Source organism: Balearica regulorum, chromosome 29, assembly GCF_011004875.1.
Source record: "Balearica regulorum gibbericeps isolate bBalReg1 chromosome 29, bBalReg1.pri, whole genome shotgun sequence".
NCBI classification, from domain to species: Eukaryota; Metazoa; Chordata; class Aves; order Gruiformes; family Gruidae; genus Balearica; species Balearica regulorum.
The window spans coordinates 550,857-566,549 of NC_046212.1; the positions used below are offsets into that span (position 1 = coordinate 550,857).

General features: G+C 48.0%; 1 protein-coding gene across 1 annotated transcript; it reads left to right on the forward strand.

Annotated features, from left to right (window-relative positions):
- The first annotated feature begins 202 nt into the window (after window positions 1-202).
- Window positions 203-3,897, forward strand: BCDIN3D (BCDIN3 domain containing RNA methyltransferase). The gene is made up of 2 exons (XM_075737688.1): window positions 203-450; window positions 2,455-3,897. Exons 1-2 carry the CDS (start codon window positions 259-261, stop codon window positions 3,064-3,066), a joined length of 804 nt encoding a protein of 267 aa, XP_075593803.1. The 5' UTR covers window positions 203-258; the 3' UTR covers window positions 3,067-3,897.
- The last annotated feature ends 11,796 nt before the right edge of the window (window positions 3,898-15,693 follow it).

A 15,693-nucleotide genomic window follows, 5' to 3' on the forward strand; every position in this document is an offset into this window, starting at 1 on the left:
GATGGGGCCCAGATAGGGTGTTTTTACACAAAATCTCTAAGAATTCTTCTTTTCACTCAAAGGGACCTGGAAAACCTGCGGCAGCGGAGCCGTGCTGGCCTGTTGGCAGCAGGAGGGTGGCGTTGCCCGTTGTCCCCATCCCTGCCAGCCCGCCAAGGCCAGCGCGGTATGCGCATGCGCGATCGCCCCCCCACCCCCGGAACCTTTTTCCCCGGAACGCTTCTGCCCCCACCTGGCGCGCGCGGGGCGGAGGGGAAAATGGCGGCGCCCATGAGTGAGGGGTCTCCCGCCTTGGAGCCTGGCGCTGCTCCCTACGGCAACTTCCCCAATTATTCCCGTTTCCACCCGCCCGAGGGGCGAGTCAGCCTCCTGCCTGGCGGGCTTTTGCGGAGCCTGTTCTCCTCGGCGGCCCGCCCGCTGCTGGGGCTCGATGTGGGGTGCAACTCGGGGGTAAGAGGGCGCTTCGGCGGGCAGCGGGAGGGGTAGGCCGCGGAGCAGCAGGCTTGGGGGTGCCTGGGCTGGAGGGAGACGCTGGGGTGGTGGTCTGGGCTGTGGGGAAGACTGGAAAGGCTTCGGGGGAGGCGTTGGTCTGGAGTATTGGGGGGCTGTGAGAAAGATCATGGGGAGGTGCTGGTCCTGCGTTTTGGGAGGCTGTGAGAAAGACTGGAGGGAGGCACCGGTCTGCGGTATTGGGGGACAGTGGGGCAGACTGTGGAGGCATTTGTCTGGGGTACTGGGGGACAATCCAGCATACGGAACAGACAGGGGTTGAGGCACTGGCCTGGGGTGGTAGGGCAGACTTAAGAAGATTGTGGGGAGGATGAGGGCCTGGGTCAGTGGGGCAAACTGGAAAGACTGCACTCCCATGGGATATTGGGGAGGAGTGGGGCACACTGAGAAGGTTAGGTGAGGGCAGTGGCCTGGAGTAGTGGGGAGCACTGACCTGGGGAGGAATGAAAGAGCCTGGAACAGCCAGGGCAGGGGTAGCAGCCTGGGACAGGGATGAGCCTGTGGGAAAGGCACAGTGAGAAATCAGCATTTGGGTGCAGCGTGAGCCTGGTGGGGGTCAGGAGATCATCGGTGTGTGGGAAGCCTTCTCTGCAGGTCTCCTGTGAGAGGAGGGTGAAGGTTGGGGTGAAGACAGGGTGGAGCGGAGCCAGTTGTGTTGCTGAGTTGGGTTAAGAGGCTGTGTTGGTGAGTCTGTCCTCTTTCCTGCTGAGGCCTAAGCCTGCAGTGCCCTGGGTTGCTGCATGTCCTGAGCACCGGAGAGCAACTGTAGGACTACCCTAAGAGCAGGGGAGTTGGACAAGCCTGGAGCTAGAAACCATAATCTGTTGTGTATTGTGTAGTATTGTATCATTTATCCATGAGACAGAGCCTGAAACTTGAAATCCTGGTCACGTGCTCTTGAAGATCTTGTGACAGAGCTGATGAATCCTGTAGAATTTCCCCGTTTGAAAGTTCATTCTCTTTCTTTACCTAGTTCTGCTTTTTTTTTTCATGGCCTGTCCTCAGTGTGCAGCTTTGCTATGTTGTAATTCAGAAGTATATGTGCATCTCTGATGCGTACTGGTGCAATGTGTAATTTAACTATGTTTAAAGGTGGTGGGGTTTTTTTCAGATGGAAACTCTATCAATGGATTAATTTAGAAATAATCATTCAGAATGAAATTGCATTCTGGCTGGGGACAAGAGTAACTGCTGTTGCCATGGCTTCTATTCCCCAGGCAGTAGCTTTGAAAAGCTGCCTAAGGCGTTATCTAAAGGACAATTCTAGATCTTATTTCACGTGAACTTGTAAAACAGGTCAAGTAAAAACGTTCTCAGTCCAGTTCTTTTGCGCTGTAGCAACTTTCACCACTAGAGGACACTGCCCGCCTGTGTGGGCCAATGTCATTCAGGAACCACATTGGGTCTCCTTTAATGAAAGATTAATACGCTTTCCACTTAGTGGCGCACTCTGTGAAAAGAAATTCGAAGGAAAGCTCTCATGTTAACTATCTCATGCTATGGTCTAGTGGTCAGGGAATGTCTTTTACTTTAGTAGCAGCAGAAGAAATGTATTACTCTAAATTAGGCATTATAAATAGCTCTAAGTGTCACTGGTGAACTCTGAGGCTTACCTAGGGAAGCCAGTGCAGCCTTCACCCTCACATTGGATAGGGATATCCAGCAAGATTCCTGTTACTAAAACTCATCTTTCCCATAGTTTTTGGAGCAAAACCCCAAGTGTGGGGTGGTATAGGTTTAATTCCAATCTCTGGTTGACTTTCCAGTAGTCAGGGCTGCTATGATGCTTTTTTCTAAGAAAGGAGGATTGTCGGTTAGCATATCATTCTGAACTTCATCAAGAGCTCTGAGCTGGTGCTTGTACCTTGCTGCTGCGAGTGTGCTGGATGACGTGTTAACGAAGCAGCGCAGGCCCTGTGAACCCTGTTGTTTTCGTTTCTGCAGGAGCTAAGTGTGGCTCTGTACAGGCATCTGCTTGGCCTTCAGGAGAGCGAAGGCAGCCTGGAGCAGCCTGCAGCTGGAAAGGATCTGAACCTTTTGTGCTGTGACATTGATCCGGTGTTGATTGAGAGGGCTCAGCAGTTCAGCCCCTTTCCTGCGTCCATATCATTTGCCCATCTGGACATCATGGACTCCAGTGCCAGGGAGCCATTCCTGAGTTCCTACCTGGGCCGTTTTGGCCGCTCCACCTTTGACATTGTTTTTTGCATGTCTGTGACCATGTGGATCCACCTGAATCATGGAGATAGTGGCCTGATGGAGTTTCTGTCCTTCGTTTCCTCTCTGTGCAAGTACCTGCTGATTGAACCTCAGCCGTGGAAGTGCTACAGGGCAGCCGCACGCCGCCTGCGGAAGCTGGGCAGAAAGGACTTTGATCACTTCCGATCTCTTGCTATCAATGGGGATATGGCAGAGAGGATAACCCAGATCTTGACAAAGGACTGTACCATGGAGCTGGTGTGTTGCTTTGGGAATACCAGCTGGGACAGAAGTCTCTTGCTTTTTAAATCAAATGGCTCAAATGACAAGGGCAGGGAGTCTTCAGAACAGGAATAGTGACTGATAAATGGCCTCTCATGTTCATGAATCCATAGGCAAGGAGGTGCTTGTTGTTTACAGAGGCAGATCTAGGAATTCCTAAATCCCTATGGGGACCAGACCTTGACCTCCCTGGGGAGTTCGAGGCAAGTAATGTCTGTGTGATTTCTTTTCTTTCCACCTGCAAAATGCAGTGGCAGTTTTAACCTACTTAGTGGGTTCTGAGATTGCTGTTCCTAGAAAGTGCTCTTGAAATCAAAGTTGCTACATATGTGCTTTCTATGTGTACCGAGAATACTCCTGGGAAGAAAAGAGAACATACTGGTTTTGTCCCTGGAGCTTTTCAAGGAAAGGGGACGTTTCTGTTGACCCATACGATGTATTATTTGTTCTGCTTCTTGTCATGTTTTCTGTATAAAATGCTCTTGGAAAACATATAACCTGGTTTCCCAGCTATGAAGAAGTGAGTTGGATCATTGCAGAGGGTGTCTGGTCGACAGGTTACCCAGAGAAGTTGTAGATGCCCCATCCCTGGAAACATTCAAGGTCAGGTTGGACAGGGCTCAGAGCAATTTGATCTAGTGGAAGATGTCCCTGCTCATTGCTGGGGGTTGGACTAGATGAGCTTTAAAGGTCCCTTCCAACCCAATGTGTGCTTCTGCGATATATTGGTCAAGCTGTGATCAATGCAGGGGCTGGCCTGGAGTGTGCTGTGGAGCTTGTCAGTGGTGTGAGCTTTCTGTGGAGTCAGGGATTTCTACGGCAGGTATGTGTTCATTTCAGTGTATAACAGAGAGTGCTTTTTGTGATAATATCCTTGAAATAAAAATAACTTAATTTTATTGTAAATACTGTGTTGGGGTTTTTAATCTTTCTTTTTGTTCACATTGTTTTCAACACCTAAGCAGACCCAGGTAACTGAGTTTATAATTTTGTTGTACTTACAGGCTCAAATGAGACTTTGGTAAGCTTGAAGCTATGTTTGGCTAAGGTTAAAGTATTACAACTTTCACTGGGTTCTGTTTTTTTGTTGGTTTATTTCTTCAGTAAAATCTAGGAAGAAAGAAAACTTGAGCAAAATGTCTTATTTTAACTTAATTTTTCTTGTTTTAATAGCCCTACTAGCTTTAGTTCATATATAGTTAGTGGGTTTGTTAGCTGTAAGTAGGAGTCATGCTTCGACAGTGTTGTCTAAACAGATTAAAAACCTCAATCAAGTAGACTATGACACACAAAAATAGATAACTGATGACTCTTACAAATTTCTAGGTTCTCTTGCTTCCTTACTGCGAAGTGAGCGGGAAGCCCCGGTATGTGCAGTAAGCGTTGTGTTGTGGGAGCAGAGTACTGGAGAAAGAGGGGAGAGGAGCACGTCTCCTCCAGGAGGAGCTCTTGGCTAGCATTTCTCATACCCAGGTGAGCCTGTGTGCAGGGGCAGAAACTTTGATTGCATTTTACTTTACATCCTTACTGGGACTTCCTTGCAGTAATAGTGGAGGGAGGGGAAAAAAACCACACTTTGATTTCCTCCGCAATGAGTTCGGATGAAAGAGTGACATATGTGAGTGTGTTGGCTGGCTGCAGCCTTCTGGATGAAAAGCTGCTGGGATCCATGGCTAGAATTGTGGAAACAGTGTGCATGTACATGGGTTTAAAGGGACTGAGTTAAGGTCACAGGAAGGCTTTGAGGCTCTTCACATAAATGGAACTTCCACAGTGTTCTGCTACTTAGAGAATATCTAGGACTTCCACCAGCAGCTCCTGAGAGCTCCTCAGCCTTCTCAGCCACAGACAAATGTGTCTTCCCTGGTGGTGGTGGTTAATTTTCTTAAAGAAGACTTTTACGTCTGGGATAATTTTACTATCCCTGTGGGAGTGAGGGCAGAACCAATTTGTCATGTATTTTTCTGAGGGTTCAGGCCTGATCCCTCTCACAGCTTATGAATATATAACATTTACCACTTTGGTGATTAAGCACCTCATCTGACATTTGTTGTAGTCTATGGGTTAGCTCCACTGACTTGAGTGGCGTTGTCTCACCCAACGTTACCAGGCAGCTCAGCCTCCCCTTTTCATTCTGCCTAGTTGCTGTTTCCTATGTTGCGCTGCTGGTGGCACTGGAGTATCGTGCAACCTACAGCCTTGCCCCTTGGGATGTTTCTGTTGGGTTGTGTCAATATTAGTTGCTGTTTTCTTTGAACTTTGAAATATTTGTAAAATAGTCCTGGACTTATCTGTTCCGTGCTGAAGTTTAAAGGGGTCAACAGGGTTTCTTGCCTTTCATTTTCGTTTTTCAATTTAAACACTTGTCTGAAAAACTTTATGAAGAGTTGCTAGGAAGGTACACAACTCAAAGTTACACACAGGAGATGTCCCCCGCACCCATCTACAATGACCTTCCTCTTCCAAGAAACCCCGTTTATGTTCCTTATGCACCGAGTGATAGATCAGTATCTGCCTGGGGGATCCTTTTGGGCTGCTGCTTGTTGAAAGATTGTGGGTTGGTGGGGTTTTTCCTTCTTTTTTCCAGCTTTTATATGCTGGCCGTGTACAGACCTGCAAACCAGCCAAATGTGTATGTACAGTATGACGACTTCTTATCTGTTTCTCAAGTCTGTACTATTAAATTGCTAATATCAGTATGTCCCACTGTCTCAGAAATGGCTGAGCTCCAAAACTAGCTCTGTTTGGCTTTGGCACAGCAGTGTGTTTTGTTTCTCCTCCTTTGGATGTTGCCACAAATACAGCTAAAATAATATCAACACAAATCTCTGTGGTTCTTGAGATACTAAGGAGCTCAAAATGGAGTCAGTCCTTTAGTAGACAGGAGAAAAAAAAAAAAAAATCTCTTCCTTTTCTTTTCAGTTTGCTGCTTCTGCTCTCCAGGAAGCTGTTGGGAGATGAGACAGGTAGGAACCCAGCTCCATGACACAGCAATAGAAGAGAGCCTCTGGATCTCAACTGCAATGCTTATGTAAGGCTCTGGAGAAGACTTTTTCTTTTTAAAGACTCTCTCTGCATTTTGTGATGTGGCTAAAATGTGTTCCCAGATCTCCTGAAGGCAGGACAGAAGGAAAGTAAAGATGAGGGTTAAAACCAACATGTCCGCTCCCTATTGCTGAGAGCACTTTGCAAAGTTGGTTGCTAATTGTTCATCGTCCTGCTGGTGAAATGGAGGTGCCCCTTGCTTGGGTGAGTCCTGTTGGTTGTTGCCCTTATAGAGCTCAGGGTACCTGAGTTAAGGGAAGGCACAGAGGCCTCTGTGCTGAGAGTACTGCTTGCTCACTTCCTCCATGATCCAAGGATGGGGCCAACCTGGTGGTGGTTGCTGCTGCTAAAACCAGGGGGTGCGACTTCCCTGTGGATGGAGAGGGAGGGCTGTGCTCCTGCTACTCAGCTGGGAGCATGTGGCTGTGCTGATGTGTAGGTCCTGCAGCTGTCCACCATGTTATTTGTGTGTGCATGCCTGTGCCCCGGAGGGTTAATTCAGAGATCCTCTTTGCTCTTTCCTACCCTTAAAGCTCCAACCCTGTGACTGCTCATAGGAGCCTGCTAAATTCAACATAGAGCACACGTAGCTGAGCATTTCCAAACAGACCCAAAATATGGCATGGCACTGTGATGTCAAACTGCTGCCCTGTTCCATCCCAGCAGCAAGCGAGGAGTTCCCATGCTCTTTGGTTTGTGATTGTTGCTGGGCTCCATCAGGCCTTGCCTCAGTTTTTCCATCCACAAAATGCCCTTGATAACCATCCACCACTGTGGAGATTTCTGATGTGGAATATTGGCTGTATGTTTGCACAGCACTTTTGAGAGTGAAAAATACTGATGAGCTGAGCTGTATCATCAGCTGTGAGCTGTGCCATTGTTCATAATAATCACTGCAGCCACTTCAGATATTAATTAGGTACGATACCTTCAAAGTGGTCTGACTAATTAAGTCTCACGCCACTGCTGTGTAGCAAGTTGCAGCTAATTATCCCCCTTCCTTGGATGGAAAAATCTAGGCAGAGGAGGTGAAGCATCTAGTCGTGCGTAAGCTAGCATCAAAGTTGGGGCTGGGAACTTGGAGGTTCCGGTTTCGGATGATTCTGTAGTTGCTTCTAGCTTTTGTAGGAAGTAAGATTTAGATGGAGTCAATGAGGTCCTTTTTTATTACTTTTTATTTTTCTTAACTTTAACTCTTGCTGATGCTAAGAGACAGTTCACTGTTTCCTTGATTCTTGTGCTGGATGAGTACAAGGGATTATGCTTAGTGGGGAAACGTTTAGTGTGTTAATATGGGTGCAACAGGAGCAATTTTATCAGTTTAACGTTGACAGCTGCCAGAGCAAATGACTGTTGTAAGCACCTATCTCCCTGCTGTCTGCTTTTCTTCTGACACATATATCTATTGACAGCCTTGCAGACGCTGTTCATCAGCATTTCTAAATGGTGACATGGTTTAAAAATGGTTTAAGTCAACTTTCCCCACAATGTGTGACTAGCACAAGAGCGGAGGAATCAAGTTTAGGAACTGAGAGTTGGCAGCAACATGTCTGCTCCCATAAGCAGCTTCCTCTAGCTGGAAATGCAGCAACTTGTTGCTACAAGATTGTACAGCAGAAGCTGCAGATTTTCGGATTTCCTTTGCTCAGCTGAGGGCAAGTTCATTCTTGTTCTTCCTGGCACTTTGCTGCCCGTGAATTAAAGGAGAAAAGTGAGAGGTGTCAACCTATGGAAGTACAGGCATCTGTTTCTGGCAGTGCGGAAACCTGAGAAAAGAGCAGCCACAAACCAAACACATGATGTCTTTTCTCTACCAAGTGTGTGCCAGTTTTCTTGCAAAGTTTTGATTTGTTAGGTGAGCTGGTGGTATGAGGAAAGAGGAGCCTTTTGGCAGAGTTGTGGGGGGGCTTGGTGGGAAAAGCAACCCCAAATCCAAGGTGTGAGTCTGAGGTTTGCTCTGGACACGTGCTGCGGGCTGGTCCTGTTAGGCCTTGGTGCAAATGAGAAGTGCTTGGTCGGTCAGGGGATCAAAGAGATTAACTGTTCACTTCCTTGTGCCCTGTTCGTTATGGAAATGAATGTGGCTTTACCGTGTACACTTAAATTTGATGCCTAGGTGAGAGTGGTCTCTGGGAGTCTCCAAGGCTTAGATACAGTCTCTCTGGACCTAGTGGAGAAGTTGACAGATAGAGAAGTGGTGTGTGGGAAACTGGTCTCCTTCTTTAGTCTTCAGGGTTTCGTTGCAGGCACCTCAGTTTTCTCATTAGATTCACTTGTGTTAACATGGGCAGGAGGTTTGGTTTCCCACAGGACTTTGTACAAAAATCCCTTGGAGCATTATGGGCAGAAGCCTTGCCACCAATTCTCGTATCAGCTCAAGCTTGAGTTTCTTGGATTTAATTGTGTGGGAGTGTCCTTGTTACCTTAGAGCTGGGTCACCCACCAGGTTTGGACTCCACAGGGGTCTTGAGTTTGAAGAAGAAAGCTTGGGGTCATGATCTGGGGTCAGGATATGCTTATAATGCTCTGACAAGAACTGAAAGTGCTCAAGTCTAAAAGACCTTTGTCCTAGGTTGGGAAGTGCGGGTTCCTTTCTTTGACCTGTCACCAGCTGGCCGTAGAACTTGGGCAAGCTGCTCCTTTCCTTGGACCTCTGATCTTGCACTCATTATTTCACTGGGAAGCACAAGCTGCCGTCTGGTGTGATAAGCTCTTGAATGAATATCAAATGCTATGCAGACCTGATCTGTTATAACCAGACAAGCAAAGTTCAATCAGCTGTAGATCAGGCTTATAAAATGCTTATTATCAGCTGCCTGGATTTTTATTCTGACTTGCAACAGAACCGCTCCATCCTTGGATCCTTCACAGAGCAGCTTGACTGTGAGCAGAAGGTTTTATTTCGAGTGATAATGTCTTCAGATTAGTAGAGCTTTCTAAACTCCTTCACTGTAGTGCGGGGACCTTGCTGTGTAGCAGAGAAGGTAATGAGGGATCTTACTCAGTCACAGAATGGGCTTTAGATAAGGGCCTTTGTAATTGATAAAAACCCCTTCATCAAAGTCGTATATGGTAGGCCAAAGATTAGACATGGCACTGCAAATCCTCTGCTCTGTTTCCTGGTGTGGAGTGCTTCATGATGCCATAATTAATTCTGGGTTATTGTTACATTAGCAATTTATGCGTCTTCTATGTGAGTGACAAGGGTTTAGTTAGAGCTGAGTCTGAGGGTGGTGTCCCTCCTTGGCCTTCTCAGTTCCCCTCCACCCCTGGGGTCAACCCAGAGACTCTGAAGTCTGTGAAACTCATAGAAGCTGCTGAAATGCAGCTTTGTTACCCCAGCAGCTGAAATCCAGGAGCAGTCGTGCTGCAACAGGCCTGCCCTCCTGCGAGAGAACAACCTGCAGGGTGACACATCAAAAGAGAAGGGCAGCTCCGTGGTGTTCTCTGCAGAGATCAAAAGGAAGTAAGCAGGGCGGCTTCTCTCCTGGCTGGCCCTTGAGACTGCTCATCTGTTTCTCCGTGTCCCTTTAATCTCAGTTACCTCCTAGAAGATCACTGTTTCAAGCATGTGAGATGGTGGTGGGAAAAGCTTGTCTGTGAAGTGGCTAGTGTGAGGGAAGAGATCCTTGGTTGCATGTTGGGGAAGAACTCCCTTTCCCCTCATGAACAAAGCGTACAGGAGAGCGAAGGTTTTAGTGTAACCTTCTAATAGAGCCAGCATCTTTGTGTCCCGTCAGAGGACGTGACGCAGCATGAGCGTGAAAGGGCGCAGGGGAGCTGGATGCGAGCTGCCCGGTGTGGTGTCTGGTATCAATCTCTACCTAGACAACATCAATCCCCTTCTGCAGCTGCAGTGCCTTGACGGTACCAGGGCAGGAGGTCCCCTCCATAGGGCTGCCATTGCACGGCATCAGGGATTAGTCCTCGTTACTACTAGTGCATGGAGGCAAGTGAGTAGGGCAGTATTTGAAAGTTGTGAGGGCTTTTCAGGAATGTGTGTGGTGGTTATTATCGAGGGCTCTTGGATCTCCTGGGACTGACTTGCTGGAGTAACCGCTGCATTCTCTGGACATTCCCAGCCTGACCAGCGCTGACTCTTGGTGTCTGGGGTGGCTAAGTAGGGCAGATGCTGAATTATTTATTGTCCTCCAGCCCCTAGAGCAGGACCTGCAGTGCATTCCTTACTGACTCAGGTTGAGCTTTAACTCCACATCTTAACCATTACTTAAACAGGTGTTTTCCTCAGAATACCCACAGTTGTACTCAGGATGAATGCCTGAGAAGAAAACTGCTTTTGGTTTGCCCTGGACTATTTCTGAGCCCACTGTAGATCACCTCTGTAGACAACCTTGTCCTTGGATCAGGGCAGCCACAGTGACTTGTGAAAGCACCTTTTCTGCCTTGCCTCAACGAACCTGTGGGTCTTTCCAAAATGGTGTGTCTTCTTCAGCGACGTCTTGTAAAGTGCTCAGGGCCAGCATTGCCTTTATGGAAAAGCCATAAGAGCAGAGGTGTTGAACCTGAGAGCATGGGAATGTGTGATGAAGTATTCAGCCTTGAGTGGAAAAGATACTGTCTGAAAGGCTATGGGTCAGTGAAAGGGAACATGGACCTCACAAGAGTGGTGAGCCTTGTAGCTGCTTTGGAGAGGAGGGAGGAAGAAAAGGAGAGTAAGTGTGAGTGAGACTTGGGAATCAAATTAGATATTCCTGGGGTACCTCCCAGCCTTTGTATTTATGAGCTCTTTTCTTCTGAGGACTGTACTATTGATGCTGAAAGTAGGAATCTCATCTGACCTTGAATAACATCAGTGTGATGCTGATTTTGGGGGGGATTCCCAAGGCCAAAGGAGGCATTTACCTGAGCTGTAGGTTGAAGAAGAGAGTAATGCAAAGGAAAAAACAGGCCTGTGCTAGGCCTTTCTCTCCCCTGGTGCAAGTTTCCCAGGTGACTGGTTAGTGTCCCAAACACTGATCTCTGCCTTTGGGGGAGGTGGAGAGCGGAGAGCTGCTCTGCTTCTCCATGTTCTCTCTTGATCTGCATTTCTAGCTGGTGCTGTCACCAGCAAATTTGCTCTGCTCTTTGCCAAGGCTGCAGGTCCTGGCTGGTAGCTGTTCCCTGCTCTGTATGTATGTGTCTGCGTTTTCTCTGAAGACCAGCTTCAGCTGGTTTGTGTGAAGTGCTGACTTCAGGCATTGTGCAGAGCATGACTCAGAAGGGTAGAGGTTTAGGGGAAAGGGAGGGAAGTCTTTTTAAGGAGTTGTAAGCTATAAACTACAGTGAACAGTATTGGTAGAGGTGGCCTGGTTCCCTTCCAGTTTCAAAAGGAAGACTATTAAGGATTTACAAAAAGCTGGCAAAATGGCAAGACAAACCAATGCTTTATTGAGTGTGTAAATGCTTGTAAAGCCACTAGTAAACCTGATAATGTTGTGTATGTGCAGGTGTGTATGTAGAGACAAGGAGGAGAGGAGGGACGTACCAAGAAGGTACCTGGAGGTTTCCAGAGAACCCGATGTTCCCTGTAGAAGTAGATTGATGACGGTCACAGCTGTCATCAGCAGAGTAATGGCTGTTGCAGAACCTGGTTCCCTTCAACTCCCTGCTCTGATTTCACGGTCCAGGGCAGGTGAGCCCACCAAGTCCATCAGTTCCTACTCCAGTGCCTTGTGTAATACTGTCCAGGGGTAGTCTTAAAGACTTTGACTCTTAAGGAGCAGAGAAGCACAAAGGGGCCATGGGATCTCTTAGAGGGAGGTCACAGAGAGGGGCTCACCCTGGTTCCTCTCTCTGATATGTCTATGGATATCATATAACAGAAATACAAATTTGGTTGTGTGATAAGACAGGAGAGCAGCCCATTTTCCCCCTCTCACAGGAACTGCTTTGCATGTGCACCAGCTGGGGCAGAGGCACCTGCACTGTGGTTGCACGATGGCAGAATAGGAACTGGGGGGCTGTGAGGATGGCAAAGAGCAGGTTGGTCTGGGCCTGAGGGGCTGGGAGAAAGGAAAGGGGCGGTAGGTAGGTGAGCTGTTCCTGAATATAATGCAGAAGTCGGGCACCTCCACATGTGAGACAACACCCCCCAAGTTCCCTTACATTGGCATTTCTTTGACAAGATGTCATGGAAGGCACTTGTCAGACAATTTGCTGATGTGGAAGCTTTGAAGCCCGCAATATTTGCCTTCTGTGCAAAACCCAGCAAACGTGGATTGGAGCTGTCTGCCTGGGTTGCAAGCAGTTCCCTCCCCACGGCAATGGACGCTGTAAGATCAGAGCTCAGCAAATGCACAAAGGGAAGCGCCAGGTGGGGCGGACAGCCTGCTCCCTGCTGCAAACAATGCTGACAAAGCCCTCTGGGGCTGGGCGGCCCAGCCTCTGAATTCTCCTTTCCCAGCGAGGTAGAAAAAGAAGCCTGAGCTGGCTGCGTCTCCTGAGGTTCCCCAGCCCAAGGGCCGTCTGCCTGCCCCAATCACTCTCCTAACTTCAGAGCTGTATTTGCATGGTCTGGGGGATGTGAATGTGTGTGCCAGGAGGCTATTTCGACCCCAGCATACCTAGCTAAATATGTTGTTGCCCTTTTAGGAGTGCCAAAGTCACTTCTGGCCTTTCTGTCCTTCCCTGGCATGGTTCAGGGAGCGTAATTGCTTTGTAGGGCTGCTTCAGACATCTTCACCTGGGGTTGTGTCAGTGCAAGGTTCATGGCTCAACAGGGGAGCTCTGGATCTGAAGACCTGCTGAATTTTGCAGGTTTTGCGATTCAGGTGGAAAGGCCGGAATAGTGCATTAGAGGAATAAAGGCCAGTTGTGAAATGCAGATCCACATCAGAAGCTGGATTTGGATCTCACTGCAGACTAAACAAATGTGGGTCTGCAAGGCTTCTTGGATGATAAACACTGAGAACAGGGGCGGTCATGTACGTATGCATTAGATGTCTCTGTTCTGGTTTGCAAGAAGCAGCTGTTTGTTGTGAAAATGTAGAAAGAATTTGAATTTTTTCTTATGGGGTAGGATTAACTGAAGAATAAAGGAATGGCGTCAGCCTTGTTTCCAACCTCACCTGTGGCAAAGAAAATAAGGGGGGTAATGTGAATTGGAGCTGAGATACCACACCAAGATGAGGATGTGCTTTAGTAAAGTTAGTGATGTACACAGGATTAGCTTAGCCTGTTGGGAATCTAATGCTAAATACATCTGGTCAGACAGCACAAATTCTGTATCTGTTAGGGTTTTTTTGGTGAGGTGGAATATTTTTGTCCCTTCTGCTTAGCAGCTGCAGGTGCGAAGGGCACTTGATGCTGCCAAAGGAAATTCACTCCAGGCTAATAAGGGGCCTTTCTGTCCCTCCTTCATCTCCAACCAACAGTCAGGACCTGCCCCAAGCATTCCCCTTTTATTGCTGCCAGGCCAGGTCTCTCCTTAGATTTCCAGTTAAATGGTGGCATTGCTTAAAGTTGAGCTTCACAACCCATGTAGGTGAGCAGTGGGGTTCAGAGATGCTTCCACGCGTGTCTGTGCACATAGATGTGTTTGTGCGCACACGAACAGATGCAGGTGTAGCCTCAGATGCATCATGCACATGCATGGATTGTGCCTGGGCCTGATAGCTGTGCATATTTGCACTGGTCTGCACAGTGTTTGCTCCCTGCAGTCTGTTTTCTCTTAGATTACGCTATCTGAATTGCTCTTTGCTTGATGTTGTTGAGAAACAAGAGTGCATAGAGAGCATTAAAAGGTGAGCAAGGAGGGAGCTGGGTGGGATCTGTAAGTGATCCAAGACTCCATGTCAAAACATCCCCACCCCATTCCTTGCATGGCTGGGATGGTTTGCAAAAAGCTCAGACTTCTCAGTAAATTGCAGAGGAATTGGCACAAAAGTAACTCTGAGGGGCCCAGTCCAGCTCCCATAAAATCCACCAGGAGACTAGTCCCACTATACTGCTGTAGCCAGCGCTCACTGAAATTTTGCTTATTCCACTCATGTTTAAGCTGGCGGAGAAGGGGCAGATGCCAATGCTTGTTACTAGCAGCATCAATCAGGAGCAAGGTGATGGCGTGGCATTGAGAACAGTCGGGCTGAAGTTAGTCTTTATTTGCCAGCTCTGCTGCTTGCGGACAGCAGCATCCTCACTACAATTGCGAGCTGATCCCAACAGCTCTGTCCTCTTACCTGCTTCAAGTACAAACCTGGAGTTAATCTCAGACTTGGAGCTATGATGATAGCAGGGTTTTAGGAGGCTCAGGAACAACTTAAGTCATTCTGTGCTGATGTTGCCTCTTGTGCAGCTGGAGAACCTGGATGGACAAGCATAGCCAGGCTGCTATGGGCTGTTTTCTTTGCTTGAGTGAAGAATTGGGGGGTCTTTCCTGGTTGGGATGGCAATAGGTTTGGAACAGATCAGCCATTTTAGGAAGAGTGAGATTGAAATGCTGACCCTTCCCGGAACACAGTGGTGAATAGCTGATGCAGCCAAGAGGCAATTTCCAGTGGTGAGCTGGGCTTTTAACCAGTGCAGAGGGCTGGAGTGTTGCTGGAGTCAAGGGCTGGTTTACACATTCAAAGATGTGCCCCCGAGTTGCTTCCAACTCTACTTAAGGTCTCATCAAGGACTGAGAAGCTTCCACCAAGATGGAAGTTCATATTTCTGAGTTACAAACTGGCATTTGTCTTGAAATTCAGTCCTGCCAACTACTGAATCCTCTACCTTGGTCTGACTGGGATCCTCCCGGACCTTGCAAAGTTGGGGGCCTTTCTCTGGATCCACTTGTCGTTGTTGCCCTAGATAACATGTGTTGTATAATCTGCAGAGCACACTCCAGATATGTATGTGGGCGAATCCTCCAGGGCGAACTGAATTCAGCACTCAGGTTGGAACATGTGCCGTAGGTGTTTGTTGCCATGAGTATGAGCTGGCTGTCCGGAAAGCTGCCAGTGGAGCACGTATGGATGGAGTGTTTCTCTCTCATCCAGAGGCTCCACACCACCTTGGTGCACTCAAAACTACGTTGGAGAAAGCACTGACATGGAGGCTGAAGAGCAGTCTGTTTGTGGGAGTAAAGGGCTTGTCTGATGCTAGCTCAGGTCTGGCTCTTAAGAGGGGTAAATATGTTGTGTGCTGGCAAGTTTCAGGTTTCCCCCAGGAAAATCCAAGGCTAAATGAACCTCTGGATTTCTGTAGTGCCTTGTGGTCCACTGCTTTAAAAGAAAAAGGCATTTGGAGTTCTTCCCCCACCTTGTCTAGTTTGTAAGTCTTCTGGGGTCCCAGTTTTTGAGTGTTTTCTGTTGTTAGTAGGCTAGAGCTTTGGTTTGAACTAGGAGAGCAGCTGTTCCTCCATGTTGCCCGACTTCAGGAACTGGGACTTAAAACAGTGTCACTCACTGGGAGAGCTGGCACTGGGGGGATAAACTGGTGCAGTGTCACTGACCTCAGTGAAGTTGCACAGGCTTCTATCCAGTGAAGTGCTAAGGGAATGCCGGATTTGCACCTTGTTGAGGTCAGTGGGCCAGGCAGGTGTAAATCTAGAGTGGATCTGCAGCTATGGATCTGAGTTGGTGTTATCTCACTCCTTGTATTTCTGATCCCTGCAAACTACACAAATCATTCTTATGTTGGTAGTGGGGTCTTTCGGCCCTCCTGCACTTATGCTGC